General features: G+C 35.0%; 1 protein-coding gene across 4 annotated transcripts in view; it reads right to left on the minus strand.

Annotated features, from left to right (window-relative positions):
• The window catches only part of LOC113476226 (sodium channel protein type 5 subunit alpha-like), a 46,184-nt gene that overhangs the window by 11,572 nt on the left and 10,609 nt on the right, over window positions 1-24,003 (minus strand). The window contains exons 5-18 of one of the 4 annotated variants that reach the window (XM_026841567.1): window positions 23,894-23,957; window positions 22,525-22,669; window positions 20,996-21,190; window positions 19,209-19,400; window positions 13,942-14,044; window positions 12,056-12,294; window positions 11,781-11,933; window positions 10,269-10,622; window positions 9,048-9,500; window positions 6,194-6,313; window positions 4,863-4,974; window positions 3,632-3,786; window positions 2,171-2,344; window positions 535-672 (exon numbers count right to left, since the gene is read on the minus strand). In XM_026841567.1, the coding sequence (XP_026697368.1) occupies window positions 535-672; window positions 2,171-2,344; window positions 3,632-3,786; window positions 4,863-4,974; window positions 6,194-6,313; window positions 9,048-9,500; window positions 10,269-10,622; window positions 11,781-11,933; window positions 12,056-12,294; window positions 13,942-14,044; window positions 19,209-19,400; window positions 20,996-21,190; window positions 22,525-22,669; window positions 23,894-23,957 (2,597 nt within the window). Of the gene's footprint in view, window positions 1-534; window positions 673-2,170; window positions 2,345-3,631; window positions 3,787-4,862; window positions 4,975-6,193; window positions 6,314-9,047; window positions 9,501-10,268; window positions 10,623-11,780; window positions 11,934-12,055; window positions 12,295-13,941; window positions 14,045-19,208; window positions 19,401-19,520; window positions 19,723-20,995; window positions 21,191-22,524; window positions 22,670-23,893; window positions 23,958-24,003 lie in introns of those variants that run through there. The other 3 variants (XM_026841569.1, XM_026841570.1, XM_026841568.1) reach the window with 3 other exon arrangements.

Consider the following 24,003-nt stretch of genomic DNA (forward strand, 5'->3'; position numbering starts at 1 on the left):
TCATAGTAAAGGTAAACTGTCACAGTACAGGTTTCTTTCTCATATTTCAGTTTGTTTTCTGTAATAAATATATAGAGAGATTCTTTTTTTGTTGGCAAGAAATTAAAAATGGTTCCTATTTTTTCAACCATGTTATTTTTTTCAGAAGAATTTGCCAAATACACTGGATGAAATTTTTCTATGTCTAAGAAAAACCACAGAATGGGTTTCAGAAAAGTGGAAGTGTAAAAAAATTCTTGTTTGTTCTGAAAATTGCACTGAAACTGGAAACATGAAAAAATGTTCCAGTGTTCACATTACTATATGTAATAATTCCTCGTGGTAACACATTATATTCCAATTTCCTTATATCATCTGTATTTATAAATTTCTGTGAAAGTGTTAGGTAATATTTCAAAATAACAACCATAAAATGTAAGTAGGCAATCTGAATCATGCCATTAAGTTCCAAACTAGAGATTCCAGTTGTAATTTTCACAAAAACTTCAAATGCAGCTATTACAAAATAGAGACACACACCCCCAGTAGCCTTACCTTTATCCCTTCAAATCTTGACAAAGCTCGTAAAGGTCTCAATGCTCTAAGAGTCCTGAGAGATTTCAGAGCACTCCCAGATGAACAAGGTGATGTGTCTTTTGAAACAGTATTTAGTCCCCAGGAAACAAATGACAGCTGTGTTCATTGAATTGAAACTGAGATTATTAAATGGTATGCAAAAAACATATTTTATTTGTGTCAGTAGACAATCTTGGGCTGATTGTTTGATCTTTGACCAGTAAGTCAAGTGAAGAAGATATTCATTCAAAGTTATTGTAATATAATATTACTTTAGGTTTTTTCCTAATGTTTTAAAAATAATGGAGTTCTCTTGTTCTGATTTGAAACACATTTTTTCCTTTTTTTTTTTCTTTTCAAAACCAGTTCATATTATTTCTTAGAATGATATTTTAACAACCAAATTGGTAACTATGGTAATTTCATACACTACAAGACCGGAAAGGATTATTTAAATAAAATATTCCCATTTTCTGCATAGTTATTCTCAGCAGTGTATACAGTAATTTCTTACCATAACTTCAGATAGTGATGTGAAAACAAAAATTGTTTTTAAAAAGATATGCAGCCTTTGTTTTAAATTTTCTTAAGAGAGAAAATTAACTGAAAACATTAGAAAATTGTTTCAATAATTAGTGTGGGTTTTAAATTCATGATTTGCCTCTTCCTGTTTGAATTTGTTATCTCATTGTCTAGCCATTGGATATTTTCATGCTTTTTATTTTCATGCTTTTCCTGTTTTGGACAGCACTGCTACTAATATTACAGAACTGTAATTGCAAAAGTCACGCTATATATTCTTTGTAAATAGCTGTAATATCAGATTTTTCTGATTTGTTGGAATTTCCTAGCACTTCTCAACTTTCAATACTAACTATTCAGAGGCTATCAAACAGCTACTTTGACGTTACAGGAAGTCAGCTTTTTAGTTGTCCTTATTTTAAACTATTTAACTTCAGTATCTTCCCACTGTATTGCTGACAAGAAAAAATATTTCATTTGTATATGACAAGATTATGTTATTTAAATTTGTCTGAATCCAGAATAAATAAATACATATTGAACACTGAGCTTCCTCCATCGCGCTATTGATGATTTCAGCATTTCTCTTTATAGATCTATAAAGAATTGGTAGGATTTCTTTGGTTGCAAAGCAAAACATACTTTCCTACATGTTTAACTCTCTGGTAAATTTTTTTAACAATACTTTTCAATTCCCTTTACCATCTGAATTTCTTCTCCTTTAAGGAAGCATTTATTTCTATTTCTAAACGCCAGAGCTACCAGCAGCTTCACGGGTTTTTTTTGTCTTAATTAATTTAATTTTATTTCTGATTGTTAATTGCACTCTCTCTCTACATTCAGAAACGTTTTTATAACCAACATGGTCCTCAATGACAGTGATAGCTAATAAAATTTTCTTAAGCAACTTCTGATTATTACTTACAACTTCCATTTAAATTTGTCCTAAAGACTCTTTTGTATGCATTTTATTTTCATCTTTTGGAAACTGTCTTTTACACTTGTGTTTATTCATAATAAGAGTTTACATGTAGTTCTCTATATAGAACATATCAAAACACAAAATGTAAGACAAGCTGAATATAATACTTACACATACAATGATGAAGTCAAGCCAGCACCAGGCATTTGTGAAATAACTGTGCAAACCATAAGCTACCCATTTCAGAAGCATCTCCATTAAAAAGATGTAGGTAAATATTTTATCAGCATACTCTAGAAGCATTTTTACTTTTTTCCTCTCCTGCAGGTGAATATCTTCAAATGCCTGGAATTTCAGAATTCAGTTTTAAAACAGTTCGGTAGTTCTATGGAAAATTATTTTTAAATTGCACAAGAATATAGAGTTTGGCTTATTATAATCACTTCACTGTTTAACCTTGGCTACCTTGATTTCCATCCACTAGTCAAATCACTCATTCATTAGCAGTCATGCTCTTTCAAACTTCTAACTCTTGCTTTGCTCTGAGCGCTGAGCACTCACCACATAGTTTTCTATGCATTCCTTCTATTATCATGACCTCATTTAATTTAGTTTGAAGCTATGGACATGCCTGATGGTATGGTATCCTTTCATTCTAGCTTGTTTAAGAAATTCCATAACAAACAACTTTATAAACAAATGGAAGAAGGACAAGTCCCTTTTTGCAAGAGGACAACAGTATCTTAGAAATGTGGAAGTTCTCAACACCACAATACATCTTTGATGAAAACACATTGTTACTGTTTTGTTATTTTGCATCTGGATACCAGCTAGTTATGTGTTTAACTCAGCCAGATCCTACTGTACATTAAATAGTAACTCAGTTTCCTTTCTTATGTCATTTTAGTTCCAGAAAGAGTACAGAGGAGCCCTCATGAGAATCACAGGGAGTTCCCTTAGAGATGCTATGGAAATTTTAAAGAAGATGGTTCAGATCTATAGTTCAGTGGACAACTTAAACTTAATGCACACAGAACAGATTTTATTTGGAAAATTCTAACATCTACCATATAGATCACTTCCACACTAGTTGGTTATTTCCCTTCTGCACTATATAGTGCTCTATTTAACAAATTACTTTCAGTAGACTTAGTGAATATGTTTTCAAATCAGATAAGATTTCCCTTATTCTTCAATAGAAATGGATATAATCAGACCAGCAATGCAACATTGTCACCTACCAGTTTACAGCCAACATCACTTTTAGATTCTGATTATTTTAATATTTGGATGATTTTAAATCTACATTTTTACTGAGCAGTTAGTCTGCTGTACAAATTTAGAAGTACTTTTATTTTGTAAGCTTTCCTAAGTAATTTCAGACCACGGTTTAGCCTCCTAATTAAGCACACAAGTGCATAAACTATGTTCCATGAAAAAAATATGAAGCAGACTATGATTCCATATATTTAAATATCTTATCCAAGTCAGAGAGAGCCCTATACTCTTGTCTCTCCCTGGGGAGAGTAGAAGAATGTGAGAGTAGAAGAAATAAATTAAATATAATAATATGATTATTTTCTTTTACTGACAACCATCAACTCAAAATTTGAGGAATTCAATTAAATTTACCAGTGCTGCGCTGCTCAATATTATCATAAAAATTATAAAATTTTCAAACCAGTTATGTTTAACAATTCTGTAGCAGGTTTTTCTAAATTTCCACCAAGTTCTGCCTGGAAACTTAGTGATATCCACTACACAACATGGACAACATTCAACACAACCTGAAAAAAGAAAGAACAGCATGTTGGTTCCATGGAAAATGTGGAGACATGGAATCTAAAAAGTCTAAAACATCTTAAAATGAGCTTCTACAGGCTATGTGCTCTACAAAGAATGTGCTGTTTTACCTATGGGGTGATGCTGTGGCTGAACCTATCTAAAACTAAAGAAATTACAAAATTTGTAGACCAAAATCATCTCTTTTAATAGAGTAACCCATATATAGAAAAAGCAGAGATTTTTTTTGTGCCCACAAGCCCTTCTGCACAAAAAAATTCATTATTTCTATCTAAAAACCTTGCTTATTTTATTTTCTGCATTTATTCTTTTTGTTTTGAAAAGAGATATTAACTTATTAGTGGTTTAGTAAATTATTATTTTTACTGATTATTTCACTTGATCACACTGTAGAAACAGATTCTCTGTTCACTGTTTTGCACCAGAAATTAACTTCTTCATTAACATGTAAAGGCAGTAGGATCAAACTATGACAGTCAATAGTCTAAGGAGCAGTTCAGGCAATCAAAGGTAGATCTCCACATTGGGATGAGCTGTACAGTCCTCTGATTTCCGTTAGCTGTATTGACTGGATATTCACCCACTGTACTGGGAGCTCAGACTCAGCTAAGTGCCATTTAAGATACCAGGTACTGACATAAATACCCTGACTTCCAGCTGCCCCTTCAAAAGTACTTAGAGTGCCTTTGTTCATATACAAATACCTACAGGCTGATGCCTCAATATAAGACAGAATCACACTCCAAAGATGGCATTTTGCACAGGTGTTTAGAACCATTTTAGGCCTCTTTGGACATTCTACAGCTTCTGTGACAGTTCTGCCAACTTCGTGCAGTTGTTTTGCATACACTCAGGCATATCAAATGCTGCTAAATGCCTGTGTTCACATATCCCAACCCTGCTCCAGTTCTTTGCTGGCTTCAGGCATATTTATTTGAGTTTTTATGTTTGTAAATAAGTATCTCAGGCAAACAGTTTCTGCCAATTTGGAAATGTTTCAAACACATATCTTTGAATACTGTTTCATTTGGTGTCACTGCAATACACAAAAGATTCTTACTTTCTGCAAAACAGTCCTTAGGTAGGTGTGACTTTTTAGGCTGGGAAAACGTCTCCAGAAGAGTAACTGGATCCACAGTGCTGGCTTCAGAATAGCTACCAGCATCACATTTCTGAACAGGAGAAGGGCAAAGAAGATAATTTATTTGCTTTTCATTAATAAGGTTGCCAGATTTAAAATAAATGAAATTTATCACTTCCACTCCCCCTAAAAAAAAAAAAATCTGCAGCGTATAAATTAATTTTAATGCTGCTGAACCAAAATAAAATTACAAATAACAGGACAGAAAAGGAAAATCCCTACTCATTTCTGAAAATGAAGAGAGATTTAGATTGTCATGAAGAAATCAAGAGTTTTGTCTAAAGTAGTTATAGCATAATACAATCTCTTTTAAACATTTTTCTTCCTGCAAGTCCAATGGAGACCACTAGAAGAAATCAAGAAACTTATTAAACCCATGGAAATAAAGAGTAGTTTTATAGGTGTGTGGGTTACCCTAAAGAAAATAAGGAAAACAAGTATAAACAAAAAGGAATAAATCAATCTATCAGCCATAAAGTGTAAGTGCCCTGTATGACATGGAAAGGGAAGTCATGAGGACAGGGATAAGAAAGAGAAGCCGGAAGAAGGGAGAACTGCCTTTGTTGACAGCCATGCTCTTCTACACTAACTTAAGGTCCTGGGGAACCTTCAACATAGACAAAAATTCAATTATTTAAATTCACGGGCTTTTTAATATTATTTTTTTAAATATAAACATAATTAAATACTGTATAACAAACAAAAGTTCTGGCAATTTATCTAAACCCAGAAAATGCTGAAGTGGTTTGATTTTTGGAGGTAGTAATCCAGAGAGTTGCTGAACTTCCATTCAATTTTGTAGATCACTGGATTCTTCATCTTTTGTGATGTGGAAGGATACTGTATGAGAATACTCTAAGTTTCTAGACCAGAAAAAGTATGGTTGTTTTGGGATCCATTTCTAGAGAACAAATTTTTGCATCCAAGAATAACAGCAAACATAATTATCTATAAAAATTAATAGTATGTATCAGGTATATTTAAAGAAAATGTGTTTCTTGATTAATTTGTTTACTTATTTTGTACAAAATTATATATTCAGTTCCACTGTTAGCCATGGTTGTTAATGAGATACAAATCTCCATGCTTTAAACTATTATTACCTCTAAAGAGATACAGCATCTTCACTGGGATTATACCTACTACTCTTCAAAAACCCCAGTTTGTCCTGTCATTGTTGAATGAGAGAACTGCTGTGACAATTTTTATCTCTAGCATATTCCACAAGATGAAAAAAAAGTTATAATTACCTCTTTTTGCTCTTTCTTTTGGTATGTTTCTGAAAAAACATTTATAGTTTCAGAAGCCCCAGAAATCTGACTGAAGCCGCTTGAACGTCGACACTGCTCTCTATGTCTTAATCTGTCTCCCTGCATGAAATAATACAAACCAGTTGATTTTACATATTTTTCTTCCTGACAGCCATTCTTAAAAGTCAAAATTCTTTAACAGAATCTAAAGCATCCACAAAATTTAGCATGTTTGTCTTTTTACAGATAACTAAATGATATCCTTAAAAGGCATGTAAAAGCATGGTTTCTTCCTCAGTTTCAAATACTGTGGTCCTGTGGTTATACTGTGGAAACATATCATTCCTCGAGATCTACATTTAGCACACAGATGGATTCCTGAATCCAATACACTAAGTTCTGACAAACTGGCTCAGTAGCAACCTTTACAGCTAGACCCCAACATTCTCATCTTTCTAGTTACAAGCAGAAGAGCTAAGTGATCCCAATCCGCTCTTGGTCCTTTCACCACTACAAATTCCAAGCAATACCAGATTCCACTGCAGCAGGGAAAGAATTTCTTTGACCAAATGCTCATGAACAACATATTTCAAATAGCCACAGATGATTCTAAGGTGACCAGCAATTTCTGCTTCTTTGAGAACCTGTCCAAAGATCGTCCACTGATAATGTCCCCTCTTATGACCAAAACCATAGAAAATGGATCCTACCAGTCCACCTGGACATGACCATATGATAATCAATCCAAAAGTAGCACTTGCTTTTGACATTTCTGCCATGGCATAATACTACTTGTTCGGATAGATTTAAAATATGGTGATATCACAATCAAAACACAACTAACACTAGCAAAATAAAATCTTTATCAAGATAATCTAGGTACAGTATAGTCGTTAAAGCCTGGTGTTCCACCTGAGCTTGCTGCTCACACATTTAGATGTGTTTTTCAAATGAACTAAACCCCATATTGCCACATTCTTACACCATCACTTTTACCTATGAAGAAAAAAAAGCACAGTGGGAACATCTTAGAAAAACTCATTGCTACTTCAGTGAGGTAGATGGAGAAATAAGCAGAAATGAATAAAGACTTAAATTAAAACCATAAGCTACTTTCTGTAAGAGGCTTTCTATCTTGCTTTATGTGAAGAACCTTCAAACCAGCTCATTCTTCTGTTGTATAAGACAGCTTCTATTGGTACTTCTTTTAGTACAGGTCTGAGAGGGGTTAATATATTTTATTTCACCTTCTGACAAAAGATTGCAGGGATGGTATACTGAAGTCTGCTGCTTCTTATTACCACTGCCTGTGAATAAGGCAGGCTTCTAAAAGAAATGAGTTTGAGGTCCTTGTGTGCTAAGCTGAGCGGAAACTACTACTGGATGTTTCAGACACAGCTGCAGTGCTGTCAATGGGCTAAAAGGTATCACCCTTACCTTCTGTAGGTAAAAATATTTATACAGGAATAATCTCAGAGGATGACCCAGTGATTCTGAACTAAAATTCATTCATGCAGACAGATCATCATACTCAAACTAGCATTCATATTCTTTATAAGCAATCACACCATATATAATAAAAGTAACGATGCCATCACAAGTAGAATTTTGTTAAGACACATCACCCTCCTCAAAGGAAAATAACTGTGTAATATTCTGTCTTATTAAAAGTATAATACATCATTGGAGACAAGAAAAGAAAGCAAAAATAAGGAAAAAAATAACAGGAAAGCAAAATGGGAGAAAATATGAAGTGCAAAAGGGGGCAACACACAAGTAGTATGGACATGCAGCAAAGGACACTTTTGAATTTAGTGAGGACACAAAGGGTATAATTCAGATCCTGCCCTAAAATGCTTAATTTTTTTAAAGATACCTAGGGGTACCTAAGACATACACATGCATAGTTAAATACAGCACAGGATCTACAGGAACTGACAGACATTGTTTTGAAGGTGCATTTAAAAGCTGTATGAGATAAATAATCCAGCCTCAAATGGCACTTGATATCTATGAGGTGAATAGTATGTGGAATCCTGAGATTCGGGTATCTAAATAGAATAATCTAATTGTGGCTGATACCTAGTGTCATCTGAGGTGTTTCTATATATCCCTGGCCTCCAGATGCCTAAAGACCTCCTTTAGTTCTGTGTCTTATCTGTCAGTTCCATGTGGATGCAACAGACACCTGAAATATCACAAATATCCCTAAATGCCTCTGTACAGGCAAATGACTCACACCATTCCTGACTATCATGGCAGTATAAATGCCTCACTCACATGACAAAATCAATATTTAGGTATCTGTATTTAAATGCCTAAGACTTGAACTTAATCCTGCCCAACACAACAAAATCAAGAAATATAAAGAGGAGTCCAGAGTATCATAGAGGTGAATAGGGGACTAAAAAAACATTAAGAAGTATTTTTTTTAAGGTGAAGCTTTTATTTGCATTCCCTTTGGATTCCATGCAACTGAGAAGCAACATATATGCAACACAAGAGGCCTGCCTTCCAAAACTTCCAGGTGCCATCTGTAAGGCAAAGGAGACAAAAATAAAGAATGCCTGTCTTGATCAAATTTCATTTAGCCCTTGACAGCAATAAATGGAAACAAAACAGACAAAAGAAAAATTATGATTATCAATGAGGAGAATGATGAAAAAGTGGATATTCAACGTCTCTTATTGAATAACTAAGACTATTTGGTAGCTCTTGCATTTTGAAGATACTAGAAGAACAAAGAAAGTAAAATGGCAGAAACAACAGAAGGGATAAAACTGACTGTTGAGTCTTCAAGACTATATTTACAGATGGAAGTTACAATAATATTTTATATATTAATATTACTTACCTGTTTTCTGTATTCTGTTTCCATGCATACATTGTGCTCATCATCACCTTCATCAGTGTAAGTCTCTGCTACTGCAATGGGAACACAGGTACTATGATCGGCTAAAAATTCTTCATATTTCCTTGTTATTGAGGATCTGTCTTCAGTATTGTAATACTCAATGTCAAAGCAATTTTTGTCTATATCCTTTATGACATCTGTCATGGCATAGGTATTTTCCTCTATGTCTTTGGCAGAAATTTTCACCAAAGTCTTCTTTTTGGCTGTTGTTTTGAGGTTTCGTTTCATTATTTTGCCACAATGATCCAAAATTCTGTCTTTCACAGACTGCAGGCCCTCGTGAATCTGTGCAATGGCAATCTGACATTTAGTCATTTGTTCAGGTTCCTCTTGTCCCATTGAGGAGTCAGTACTGAATGAGCTCAGCAGCAAGGCAATGAATAGGTTGAGGACCTTAAAATAGTTAAAGTAAGTTGGAGACATTACTGCTAACAGAAAAAAACATTTCAGAAAGCCTTCCTTAGATAAAAAAGTATCAATCTTGCTTTCATCAACTACTGCAATGAAATTAGTTACTATTACACTGCAATATTAACATAGTATGATATGACTGCTTCTGGGAGGAATGGCAGGAGAAAAAAGAAGTGAGGGTTTGGGTATATCAAACATATTTTCATGTGATCTGATGTCCATAATGTATGAGGAGCTAGATATGTTGAAAAACAGCAGGCAAAGATAAATTTTAATAACACCACTATCAAAAAGGATCTGGTATAGAACAACAAACCAAGAAGATGAAAAAGGTTTAATCTTCCAACATATACACACTATATATAGTATATGTCACACAAACCAGAAAATCTGAGTGCTGTAAACTTTTGGTAATATAAGTTGGTAAGTGTTAAAAGCACTCAACAGTTTGGTTATTAGATCCTAGCAACAAAAAAGATTAAGAAATCAGACACCAAATTATCAAAAGCACTGCAGTTCTATAATCTAGGTAAAAGGAATAATTTTATTTTGCTTAGCAGCTACCTCTTGTGTGAGAAAGAGAAATACAGGGGAAAAGGAAAAGAAGACAGCAGAAAAACATATATTAAGTAGCATGTAGAAAAGAGAATAGTGTGAATACCCTTCAAATGATAAAGTTTGCCTTGGAAAAAAAGAAGCCAGTGTAATTGGACGCATTCAGTAGGGACTGAAAAATAACTGGAAACTCACCACCAGGTTTCCTATCACCAGAACTAGCAAGAAAATGGGAAGACATAGCTCATTTCCAGCCACTTCCATACATTCCCACATGGTTTCAATCCATTCTCCACATAATATTCGGAATATAATCAGGAATGAATGACAAAAATCCTTCATATGCCAGCGTAAATTCTCATCAGTGCTTATTTTATAATAATTTCTCTTATAATGCTTGCCCAAAACCTGCTTTCCTACTACAGCAAAAATAAATACAGTGATAATCAAAACCAAAGTGAGGTTACCCAGAGCACCAACTGAGTTTAGAATTATTTTCATAAGAGTATTTAAGGCTGGCCAGGACTTTGCCAATTTGAAGATCCTGAGCTGTAAGTAAAACAAAAGAGAACAATGTGAGTGGCAAACACGGCATAGATAGCACAGCACACGTAAAACCAGACCCTGCATTTATCATGCTGTCTTCAGTAACACCGTCATATTTTTTCCCCAGAGAAAGGTTTTTAATTATTCTGATCCAAAAGCACTGTGCTTAAGTTCAGATGGTTAATGTTACTAAGAACAGAAAACTGCCAAAGGATGCTTTCAAATTGTTTGTGCTGTTAGATACAAGCAAGACTATTAGTATTAATAGGAATAACAATAATAGCAATAATAATCAAGTGGCTTATAGGTACTTGGGTGAGACATGAAATGACTGCATTTTGAAATCAAATGTAATCCAGACAAAAATGGAAAAAAAATTTTTCTACCTCTCATCCAACAGACTTTAAAATAGGATCTGAAAAGCCAGATGGGATCTATTCCATGCATCCGGATGAGTAAAAAGGGACATTTTTAGTCAAATTAGCATTCAGGGCTGTTAAAACCTCTCAGTCATGATACACAAGATGAAACAATTCAACTGAATTTCTAGGTGTGATAACTCGGAAAAGCTATGAAAAATATTAGAATTAATAAATTTAGCATTCTAAATACACATTAAGGACATAAGCAAAAAGAAATATACATAGATATCTCAAAGCTACTCCTCCTTTTCCCTAAGATGGAGGAAAGCCTTGAGAAGACCTCAAGGCCAAGTCTAAGCCTTGAGGAAAGCTATGTTATTTTACAAATCTCAACTCAAAAGGAAAAGCTGTGAAGGAACCTTTGCTACCCTTAAGGTCATGAAAACACTCAGACAATTTCTCTTCCTAACTGAAGATCTGCAATGCAGTTGAGCAGTGCCACTGTACGGACCTAGCAGAGAAACAATGAACTCTCTACTAGGTCAAATCTTCAAGGTCGTGCACTGTTGTCAGAGGATTTATAGGATCCAATACGTACAGTATAATAAACATATTGAACCTATTCTTTAATAGTCATTTAATCTTCACTCTAATTAAACATTTACATTGGCTTACTATTTACTAACAAAGAGAACTGATTTACCAGATTCATCAGTAAAATAATTTGAGGTTATTTCACTAATATTTTAAAAATCTATACAACACATGTACTTTTAAAAATGAATAAATAAATCATTACCAGTCTGAAATAAGACAGATTTTCTTTAAAGCTTATTAGGCCAATCATAACAACTATGCTATCAAAAATATTCCATTTTTGTTGAAAATAGTTGTAAGGATCTAAAGCGATGATTTTCAAGATCATTTCTGCTGTAAAAATCAAGGTGAAGACCTGGAAAGAGGAATAAGAAAATCAGCAAACTGTGACTGAAGAGTTATGTCTCCTTATGGGACTGTCACAGTGTAAATATGGAGTTATAACTCCATATTCACTTTAGCGTAGACTTAACTTACCTTGTCACTTATATAGATCATCTGTTGGTAATTGCGTGGCATGTCAGGATACTCCAAAGCCATGAATAAAGTATTCACGATAATGCAAACCATGATTAAGAGATCAACAAATGGATCCAAAACTACCAATTTCACCTTCTCTTTGACTACTCTCCAGAATGGACAACAATTCCAAATTAGATACTTTTGAGCAAATCGTTTCAATAATGAAGGGCATTTCAGTTTTGACTCTTGAAGTTCTGAATGACAGAGAGGGAAAGTGACATAAGAATAAACTTACATGGAATTTCACAGTATGAAGAAAAAGACAATCAGTTATAGAAAATATTGAAAAGAAAATTCAATCTCATGTGAGAAGAATGGCATCACTGAAAAAGGTTGTTTTACTCATTCTACACAAACTAATCACAAGTTATTTTAAGATCACCATCAACAAATCTCATAGCTACAGAAACAGGTGATATGGTATTACCCATCTCTTCATATGTTTAGTATACTATTGAAGGATGATAAAGGATCAGTACTAAGGAGAAATAACAACCATCTCTGGGAAAATTGACAGCTGATTTTCTGTGAATTGCATCTGTGCAGTCACAGATGCAGCATGGGTTGAAAAAAGGTCCAGGAGAAAATGAAGAAGGGTGTCTCCCATATCTTAGTGTCCATAGTTGAGGATAGGGTTATAAGATAAGTCAAGTTGAAAGGGACCTCAGGAAATGTCTAGTGCAACCACCTTCTCAAAGCAGGGTCAGCCGTGAGGTCAGGGACTGCATAACCTGTTTGACTGTCTGACTGTCATGGTGAAAGCTTCTCCTTACACACAGTTTGAAGCTCTCTTCTTTCAATTTATGTCTGTTGTCTCATCTTCTAACTGTGCACCACTGTGAAGATCCTGGCTCCATCTCCTTGATAACGTCTTCCTATGCACTGGAAGGCTGATACTCAAAACCTTCTCTCCAGCCTGAACCAGCTCAGCACTGGGCAAGGGCTCCAGTCCCTGACCTGGTTGCCCTCTAGTAAACTCTTCTTGTACTAGGGAGGTTGAGGAGCACACTGGGCATAGTACGTAGTCTAGCAAGTGCTTAATAAAGGACAATAATCAGTTTTCTCCTGACTACACTTCTTTTAATATAGTCCATTGCTCCTGCAAGGGCATGTTGCTGGATCATGCTCAGCTCTCCACCCACTTCCCAGCCAGACAGCTCCCAGCCAGCCAGCTCCCAGCAAGAGGTTCTTGCAGATATGCAGCAGTTTACATTTGTTGTGGCTGAAGGTTCCTGTTAGATCAATTGTCCAGCCTAAGTGCCTCTAGGTAGTAGCCCTTACCTCCAGTGTATCAAGTGGTCCCCCCCAATTTGGAGTCATCTGCAAGGCTCAAGAGCAAGCCCTCCGTTATCTCTTCCAGGTCACTTACGACAAGACATGTCCTAGGATACACCCCTGTGGTATTCCATTTGTTACCTGCCTGCAGGTAGAATACAACCTGTTCCCTAGACACTTGAAGCCCAACAATTTTTTTTAACATCCTGGTTGTCCACCCATGCAGACCCTAACACCCTAACTTGTATTTAAAAATACTGTGGGAGACAGTGGTGAAAGCCTTTCCAAAGTCAAGGTAAATGACAACATTGGTCACCCCTCATCCACAAACCCCAGTCATTTCATTGTACAGGGCAATCAAGATGGTCAAGCATGATTTACCATCAATAACTGCAACTTACAGTTACAGTTACATGAGATATGAGAATATTTATTTTACAGAAATTTACATTTGACTGCAGCTTAATCTCCCCTAGTGACTTTTAAAATAATGCTGACTGTGACATTTTGATCCATTAGGTCAAGTTACACAATCATCATAAGAAAAACACTACAGAATGACTTACGTAAATTATCTGTAATAACAGTGGCTGCACTCATTAACCTCTGTCTTCGAAATGGATCATTAATAGAGTCCACTGACAATTCATAGGACAGCAGTATCTGCCTCTTTGGTTAGAAAGACAACAGAAGATAATATAACAAGGGAATATTAATAAATGGCAATATAAAAATATGTTTAGTGTAAGATAAAAATGCCTTTTTAAATATGCACTGTTATGAAGCCTTACCTTGCCGAAGGAATGTAAAACAACACAATACAACAATATCATGTGTTTGCCTTTGAAGGCAAAGGACATTTAATCAAAACCAGTAATACTTTTCAATAAATTGTTTCTGTCTGAAAATATTTAACAATAATTATGCCATTATGTAAGAAGTATAAAATCATCAATAGGGGAACAAATGAAAAAAGTAATTTCATCTTTCCAGTGACTGATAGAAAGTACATACAAAAAGAACACTGATGATCAGTTTGAATTAATCATTGGCTATTTAACTATTAATGGTTGAATTTAACAAATAATTAATATTTATTAATACTAAGGATAATTATTTAGTGAATCAAAATAATTATTTTCCCAACCCTATTGAGCCTATCAAGATCTATACTAATACTGAACTGCCTAAAACTAGGAATGGGACTGGTTTTGTTTTCATTAGAAGTTACAGAATGCTAAACTCAAGTGTTCCTGATGTGCACTGAAGAACAGAGAGGGCAACACCTGTGTCTTATGGAACGCACTTGAATTCTTATCAAAGATTCAGTTCATGACACATTAATAGCCCCCTCACACACACTTTTAAAGACTAAACAGACAGTTGTAAAACATGGGCTGAAAAGGAGAGGTAAAAAAAAAAAAACAGAAAGAATGAAGATTCCACTATCAGGGAGGACATAACTAGAACTACCAGCTGACAGGGACCGACCACATCATAATGCACAGTACCTTCCTATTCCTTTTCAGCACGAGTTGATTTGTTTCATCTTCTTATTGTGGGGAGGGTATATAAGTAAAGATATATCATATCATTCACGGTAATATGATTTTTATGAACATATTCTATAAAGCTGTTATTCAGGGAATGAAACTGATGTTCTTGGCCTCAGGGGTTTAATAATAATTCCCTATTCTTTCCTTATTCTTCTTTATTTTCTTTCTCTTTGTTATTTTAATGACGAAAAGCTAAGCAGAACTCAGCTGATAGAACTGCTGTAGAATAGACCGATTAAATGAATTTATAATAGAGTGCTAAAATGTTTATTTTTCTACCTGTATTTTTTCAGAATCTAACACTCAGACTACTCTAATCACATGTCAGTTACCAGTTCAACTTCTTTTTTCATTCTTTTCTATAATATTTGATGTCTCAGAGGAGAGAAACCTAGAGAAATTTGTGCGCTGGCCTGACTAAAGTTCTGTCTTCTTGCTGAAATTCACATCTGTTCAGAAGCATTCAGTTAAGTGTTTTTAGAAAGGTTCAGAGCATTCATCAACACTGAACTGGTTATTGCTGCCTATATATCTCTAGATGAAGTAAATGAGAAGTCCTCTGACAAACTGGGATTTAAAATAGGTACATGCACTAGAGAAATTGTCCATTTATGTTTTTATAGAAATGATCCTACCAAAAAAGTTTCTACCCAATATGTTTCTTTCTTTTTGACAGCATCTTTAGCCTCTTTTTTTGTGATTAGGGAGTACATTGAAGAGTCCTCAGCTGCAGCAGTGCTAGTACTATGAGTAGTTGCCAAAATATGCAACAAACTGCCATGTTTGCTGCAGATTGTATTTATCTGACTAATGGTAGGACTCTACATCACAGCAGCTCACACTGCTTGGATCATGCTCTAGGCCTTCTTTTTTTTCTTTTTTTTTTTTTTTTTGTTAATATAAAATACCAACATTTGTAGGACAAAGTGAGAACTGTGATGTAGGGGAGTGAAAGGGAGTGAGTATACAGGTGGACTATGCATCTTGAAGAACGCTCATGATTGATAAATAGCTTCTTCCACTGTCAAATGATCATCTGTAAGCATGTGTAAGACAGCATAAGACTACAACCAGGTTCTCACACACAGTAACCTGGAGCTGGGTCTTGGAATTCTTCATGCAGATAGTGTAGAGGCATCTGTTAGCCAGCACAGCAATATAATTTAAACTCTGCAGAATATACTCCTGAAAAGTGGCTTCTACTTAATATTTCTCCAACCAGTTTCTAATGCAATCTATTATCTGTTTCCAAAAGTTTCTATACATAGATCTTCATAACTTTGTCATTCTCTACACATAGAGAGGGGAAGGGACCTTGGGATGGGTCTGAAAATGATATTTCTGAAATATAAAAATACAAATTTCATTTGGAATCCAACTTGTGCAGATTTTGAAGCCTTGGAGAAGTAAGGTCTAGGAACTAAACCAAATTTATCTCTTGGATCAGTCATCTCCTGCAACACAGTTACAGACTTAGAAGAAAAAAATTAAAGAGCGATAATCAGCCATAAGAGGTGATTTTTATACTTACAGAAGATATGACACCTGCTATGGAAAGACTTCTTTTTCCCTCAATAGGCATAATAATACACTACCATGGACTGTGACAGAATGTTCCCTTAAGTACAGCAGAACCAAATTAGGTCACAAAATGGAACAATATTCTTAACACTGCAAGAAAAATGTTAATGACACTCTGTAAGAACCAAACACTATACTAAAGGAGATGACAGATGGCAGTTGCTGCCAAGTGGATGATTTTGACTCCTTCAGCTCAGACACACAATTTAATGTAGGCAGGATCATGGAATTTAGAAGAAATTCTGACCATGCTGACTGCCAGAATGAAAACTTAATTCATTTTAGCTAGGATGACATATCTGATAAAAACTCCCCTACAAGGATACTTCAAAAGGAAGTTGTGCCATTACTCCCTTAGTTCCACTACTGGAAAGTTTCCATTTTCTATGAGATGGTGGGAACAATTCTGATGTTATAGCAGAATCAAGAGAGAATCTGTCACAAGATGGAACAGACTATCGGCAAGGGGAGGGTCATAGAAAAATACGTTGGGAGACAGAGGGGTGAGGGATAATATCAAAATGAACAGTGCTTGTTTTGGTGATCATTTCCAGCTCTTCACATCTAGAGACCCTGCTCAGTCACAGTAGTTTATCACCAAAAAATGGAAGGAAGAAACACATCTGAGAGGGTGAATGAAGACGGGTTTGAAATTCCAGACTGCATTATCAAAGGTGTGGCTGGGAACCAGGGTTTCAGTCAAGGTGTTATTTGGACACCAACATCTATTTTTGCACCATCTCTTTTTTCAGTGGACCCTGTTTGGTCTAAGTCACAAGCCTGTACTGGAGATTACTGAACCAGTATAAGGACATTAAAAGCTTTCTTTTTAGATTTTGTTGAAAATAACTTAGTAATATGGATAATTGCCTGAGAATTATTTTGGAAGATTTAGTTCAAGATTAAAATATCTAAATATAGGCATCGAAAAGTGGATGTTTACATAGAGTCAGAGAAAGATTAAAGTTGGGAAGGTGCACTGGAAGTCTTCCCACTCCACTGCTCAAAGCAGAGTAAACCTCAGCTGTGGGCTTTTTCCAGCTAAGTTCTGAGTATCTCCAAAAGCAAAGATCAAAAAATTTCTCTGTATGACCTATTCTAATGTTTATGCTCTGACGCAGTGAATTTTTTTCCCCTTAATAACTAATTGGAATTTATCTTGTTGCAACTTGTTCTCTTTGACTTTCCATTGTGCACCTGTAAGAAGATCTTGGCTCCTTCCTCTTTATACACTCCCATTAGATACTAGTAGACAGCAATAATCAGTTTCTTCCTTTTCCTTTTCTTCTTCAGGGTGAACAAACTCAACCTCTCCACCCTTCCTCACATATCATGTGCTACAGTCCCTTAATCATCTTGGTGGCCTCCACTGGCTTTGCATGATATCTCAATCCTTCTACTGGAGAGCTCAAAACAAAACACAAGACCCCAGGTGCAGTCACACAAGCACTGGGCATGGCAAGTGAAGATACACACATGGACTAAGCATTGAAAGTGTAACAAATCTATACTTTACATGAATGCTGGACCATTAGTAATAGATAATAAGGATTGTCCTTGAGATATATATTTCCAGTGTCAAAGGTACTGTGAAAAAAAACCCAAGATTAAGCATAGTAAGAATTACAAGTCTTAACAGCAGTTTCTTAATGGATTTAGAAAGGAGTAATGAGGAGAGGAGCCAGAAGTCACTGCTGTAATCAAGATGTGAAATAGCACATTTGGGATGTAGCCTACTATTCAGACATCTACATTTAATTTGTCCATGTGCACAATGCATCTAAAATCCCATTGTAATTGATGCATTTTTTTTACAAGTTTGATTCACTTAAACATAAGTGTCTGAAGGCATTTGAGATCATCTATTGAGACATTTAGTATCAGATATCCACAGTCTCAGACTAAGCATACACAGCACATCATGTCTGTACTCTTCTGTAGAGTAGGTGGAGGCCAAGTAAGACACCCTAGAAATCCTCTAATGTCACTAGGCATCAATTCGTGACCCAAAAAATTAAATCTCCATTAGACTCTGGAAGTTTAGAACCTAAATCACATGTAGACACCTGCAAACAAAAACCTGGAGCACAATCCAATTGTCCAAACCCAGGAATTTATTAACATTTGAGATGCCATAATGTATTTGAGATATTCACACAGTGTTGGAAGTTGTGCCACAGACACCCAAGATATACAGAATATCCAACCTGACAAGAACATCTAAAATGGCACTAGATGCTTGTAGCTGGACAAGCGAATTATGCCCCTAATTTTGAAAAACTTCATACTGAACTAAATACAACCCTAAATATTTAGGCCATAGAATTAGCTGTGTGTACAAAAAAAGAAAGGTTAGGTCATTAGGGAAATTGTAAAACTTACAGGATTTTTTTTGTTTATGTAGCACAATAGAGATGCCAACAGATCTCATCACAGCTGTAAGTGCAGAAGGCTATAATATGTCATAAGTATGCTACTAACAGCCACTTCGAACTTTCCTTTCAAGTCTATATAGTGCCGTCTCCCTCTGGTCCCAAAACCTAAATTTCAGATTGCTTTAAAAAAAAAAAAAGTTAATCCAATGCATGCAAGGAGAGAAGGAAAAAAAAAAAAAAAAAAAGGAAAAAAATAAATCGCAAATAAAGAAAGTATCACATGCAAGTCTAATGAATATATCTTCTATTTTGAATACTTACAAGTTTCTTGTGGCAATGACCGGGCTGTGAATGAAAAATATGTTCCTCTTTGCCATTATTACCTAAAATTAAGCTTTGTCTTAAGATAGGGTTTTCATTCTTCATCTCCTCTTCTTTTGATTTTTTCAAGTCAGCAACTGACATTTCAGAGCTGACATGTAATGCCTTATTACCTTCTCCTGCAGCCAACATCTGTAAAAGAAACAGCAAAAGGTCTGAATACTACTAAAAGGTAAATGCCAATGCATGAACTAGGATCATATACAGTTTAATAACTATGCTATCTGAATGCTTTGCACTAACAGTTCCTACCTTTCAAATACTAAACTACTATAAAAAGATAGGAGTACAAAATACTATTCACAATACTGAAAGATAAAGCAGGTTAACTTATCAGCTACTGTAGTTAAAGTTTGTCCTTGCCACTTTAAATATTTTATATCTGAATTACAGAATATTATGGTGTATTCTTTTACTCTTCTTTTCTTACTTTGGAAAGGACCTTGAGTCCAAAGACAACAGAAGGCTAAGGGCTCACACTAAATCCTAAACTGTTAAACCTTTCTTAACTACTAATCCTGTTGAAAGAAAAATAGAATGCAGTAAAGCCTAAGTAAAGCTTGGCAAGCTGTAATTTTGGACAGAGAAACATCAGAGGCCTGTTGACAGTTCTAGAGGAGGAATTCGGTAAACTAATGATGTCTTTCACCTCCATGATGAAATTGAATAGTTTCTAGAGAATATCTGTATGTCCTCTTACAAGTCTGACTTTTCTGATTGTTAGAAGTAAATCAGAGGTATCTTTTATAAAAAGCTAGAAGATAAAAAGTGTCTTACCAATAATTTTCAATCTATCTTGTTGCCTTAGATCAAACTTCACTTCTCCAAAATAAAATAAAAACAAGGTGATACCTGATCCCATATAGGCCAAGGAATGAATGAATCTAGGGAATATTGTGCCAAAAGGAAACACTGTAGAAATCTGATGTGTGTCTATTAGCTCTCCAAACGAACAGCAAAGGAACTAACACAGTCTATGAATTCCCTTCTACATTAATAAGGAACTAATGGCATTAGCCTGGCTAAAGACTATTCCTGCTCTTGTCAACTGGTAGAGCTTCTGCATGTAGTCACTCAAAAAGAGGCATGATGCCCCTCAAATAGCTGAGCACACTGGCTTTCAGAAAGCTTGCATTTTTAATCAATCCTGAAATCTATCAGCATCAGAACTTCCAATGTCAGGTACTGTAGAAATTACTTTTCTTACGGATGCAAATTTATCCACGCATACTTCTTTCATCAGACTACACAGTAACAGGAAAAAGGAATATCCAGAGAAAGGAATTTTTGTACACAGCACTAGTGATAGTGTACAAGAATTGGGCAAACCACAGAGCACAGGCAGCTATGCAGTACCATAAAAGCTATATACTTGCCAGCAAGTCATTCCTATACAGAGTCATGTCTGCAAATTCTAAAACTTAATATGATTTGACTTGGACTCATGCTGTTTGCTTGTATCACAGAAATGTTTATATATATTTAAATATATATATATATACATACACATGTATTTATAAAGAGACAGAAGGATAAATTAAGTGTAAAAAGCAGATGTTTAATAAAAAACTTTATTTCCCTAATTCACAAAGAGAAGAAAACAAAAGGAACCACATATTATATATTATATACTATATATTATATTGTATGTATTATATACTATATATTATATATTTATTATATATCATACATTATACATTATATATTATATATTATAATTTACAAACCTGTTCTTTCTCTAGAATTTGTTGGGCATCCTGAAGTAATTTTTCCTTTGCCTCTGTTTCAGCAAGAGTAGCTCTGTTTTGCTCTTCATATGCCATAGTTACTACAGCCAAGATCAGATTGAAGAGATAAAACGAGCATAAAAAGATGACCCCCAGAAAAAATAAAACATAGTTCTTCCCTGATGTACGAATAGTCTGTGAGGAAAAGGTAAATGTTGTAATAAATTCTTAAGAAAGTAACATTTACAATAGAATTTCAACTAACTTTAAAAAATTTATTTTCCTATATGATACAAAAGGTCAACATACTGTACTGTTTCCATTAAACAACAGTAGGATCTGCTTCTTGTCTAAATTACACAGAAGGTCTAAAAATATATCTAGTCAGAAGTTCCCCTGGCCTTCAAGTAAATAAATTTCAGCTCTTGGAAACTTCTCTGTCATGATACAACGTTTTCTCCTTATATAACAGACCATCAAACATTCATAATGATGCCATGTACTGCAGCAAAGTAACAAAATCCATTCTTAAAATGAAGCTAAATATCTCCCAGCAAATTGGGCAGATGATCATCAGAGTTTAAGTTATGAGAAGACACCTTCAGCTGGAGAGAGATATACAGGTGGCTACAGAAGAAATGAATAAAACTCAGTAATAAGGATGAAAGGTAGGATTATCTAAATAATCATGAAAGATGGTATCATTAGACAATCAGAGGCACTGTTTAGACTGCTTGCTTATTCTTACTTTTTTTTTTTTTTAATGGCAGCAGAGGGGATGGCTTAAGATTAAGTTCTGAGACATTAAAAACTAAAAACCATGTGACCTCCAAATGACAAAAAGAAGATGTATCCATTTTAAAAAATCTCAGTCAATAAAGTTTGCTGGAAAAAAATTAAAAATGGACCATACGAAAGTTACAGAAGAAGCAAGAGGATAATGCCCTTCTAGAAAAGGCACTGCATAGATGTAAGGGATCAAGAGAGTTCCCTACATGCAATTTTTGTATCATTTTTGTAAAAAAAAATGCAATTTAAAAGTTACATTCAACACTCCGAATCAAAAACATAAAATCTCCAACTTTTTTAATACCAATTGTGAAAAATAATCTGAAGTGAAAGTGTAAATGTTGAGCCAAAAGGTTTGGTGAAGAGTCAGGACTGAAAAGGAAGAGAAACAGTATGTAACAAGTCCTCATACCCCTTGCAGCATCAGTGAGCCCACTAGCCAGATCTACTAAATACCCCAATCCTTTGGTAGTTACTTATTAACATTTACCTACTAATCACTGCATCAAGTGTGTTCTCCAACAAAACTATGAACATTCACAGGGGGACTGCTCCCATCCAAAATCATTTGCAGAAGGTGTTACAACTTAAGTCACTTGAAGCTACTAACTTAATATTTATGTTGATTTTAAGAGGAATTTGGTGTTGGTAGTTTTAAAACAGGTACATATTTTTCTAATGGACATAAAGCTCGAAACTGCATGTCTGAAGTCATTCTAGCAGGTAACAAAAGTACTTACTTGTCTATAGAGACGCTCCCAGTAATCCTGTGTCATTAGACGGAATAAGGAAAGGAAAGCCCAGCCAAAATGATCAAAACTTGTATAACCAAAGTCAGGATTCTTCCCAATCTTCTGGCAGCTATAGTTTTCTGGGCACTCTTTGCTAGCAACAAAAGAAATGTTAAACAATACTTACTTGCAGTAAAAAGCATCCAGCAAACAACATCAAATATAGATTTGTTCAGTTTATTTGAAAGTCTGTTTCATTATTCCCCAATACAATCAGACAGAAGGTCTGATTTCTAACATAGAAAGCCATTTGTGTAGTCAAAGAAACTAGACAGAAAATCTAGTTCTGACCAGTTTTGGCCTAGAGAGAAACACTCCACTGATGTAGAATACATGCAAACAAATACATATAGAGGGCAAAAAATGGAAATATGTTTACTTCTAAATAATTCACGAAGATGAGGAGAGTTTATTAATATCTTTGTAGTGCTAGGGCCTGAATAATATGTGCTGAAACAAAGCTGACCTCTAAATGAACCTCACAACAAAATGTTATCCATTATTAGTATCTGTTAATTAGTGAAATCTGTATTAGTGTTTATCATTAGTATCTGATCATTAACAAAATATGTATGCTCACTAGTGAAAGATATAGCTTAGACAAAATATAATCAGTAGTGATGATAAAATGTCCTGAGAATGTATACAACTTCCCTTGTTTAGCAAGGTTAAAGACTAAGAACCCAAGTGTTTGGCCTTTTTGGAAACTCCCTTGGTTCTCCCCTGCAAGCCCTGTCCAGGCTTTGGGTAGAATCCAACAGGATGGTGAAACCAGATGTTTCAACTCAAAGAAAAGTGCAAGTCATCCTGACTTGCTGATTTTTGGTATATAAGGCTGGACCCTCTTGCCATGACTTTGGATGCCTCAACTACAGATGGACACATCACATAGGACTTGTCACTTGCAGGGAAAGGCTCTCCAAATCCTCACTGCAACCAGGGCTCCCCAGCAACTGTGGATCTGGATGTTGGTAACATATGCAAGTGGTAATGTGTCTTTCTTAATCACTATTCTCCCCATCATGTAGTAAAGATTAGGTGCATTACCTTGTTTGTTCTTATTTTTTATCATTATATATCATTCTACATTACCATTATATTACCATTGGTTAGCAACAAAACACATATATAATTGCTTGCATCCTAGTACTTTACTTCATTCTTTTTCTGAAGATAAATATCTGGGTTTTAATTTAATAAAACACACAGACATATTCCACCCTCCTGAAAAATCACCACCATTCCTTTAGGCCAAAAATAAAACCACAGTACATCTGGAGGAAAAAATAAGAAAGTACTAAAACTGTTGTTCACTTACTCAGGATTTGAACTGAACCCACAGAGCAGTATCTCAGAAGATTTATTCATTCTGTAGCAGATATCTAATAGATAAAAAAAAAAAAAAAAAAAAAAAAAAAAAAAAAAAAA

Source organism: Athene cunicularia, assembly GCF_003259725.1.
Source record: "Athene cunicularia isolate RWA chromosome 2 unlocalized genomic scaffold, athCun1 chr2_part1, whole genome shotgun sequence".
NCBI lineage: Eukaryota > Metazoa > Chordata > Aves > Strigiformes > Strigidae > Athene > Athene cunicularia.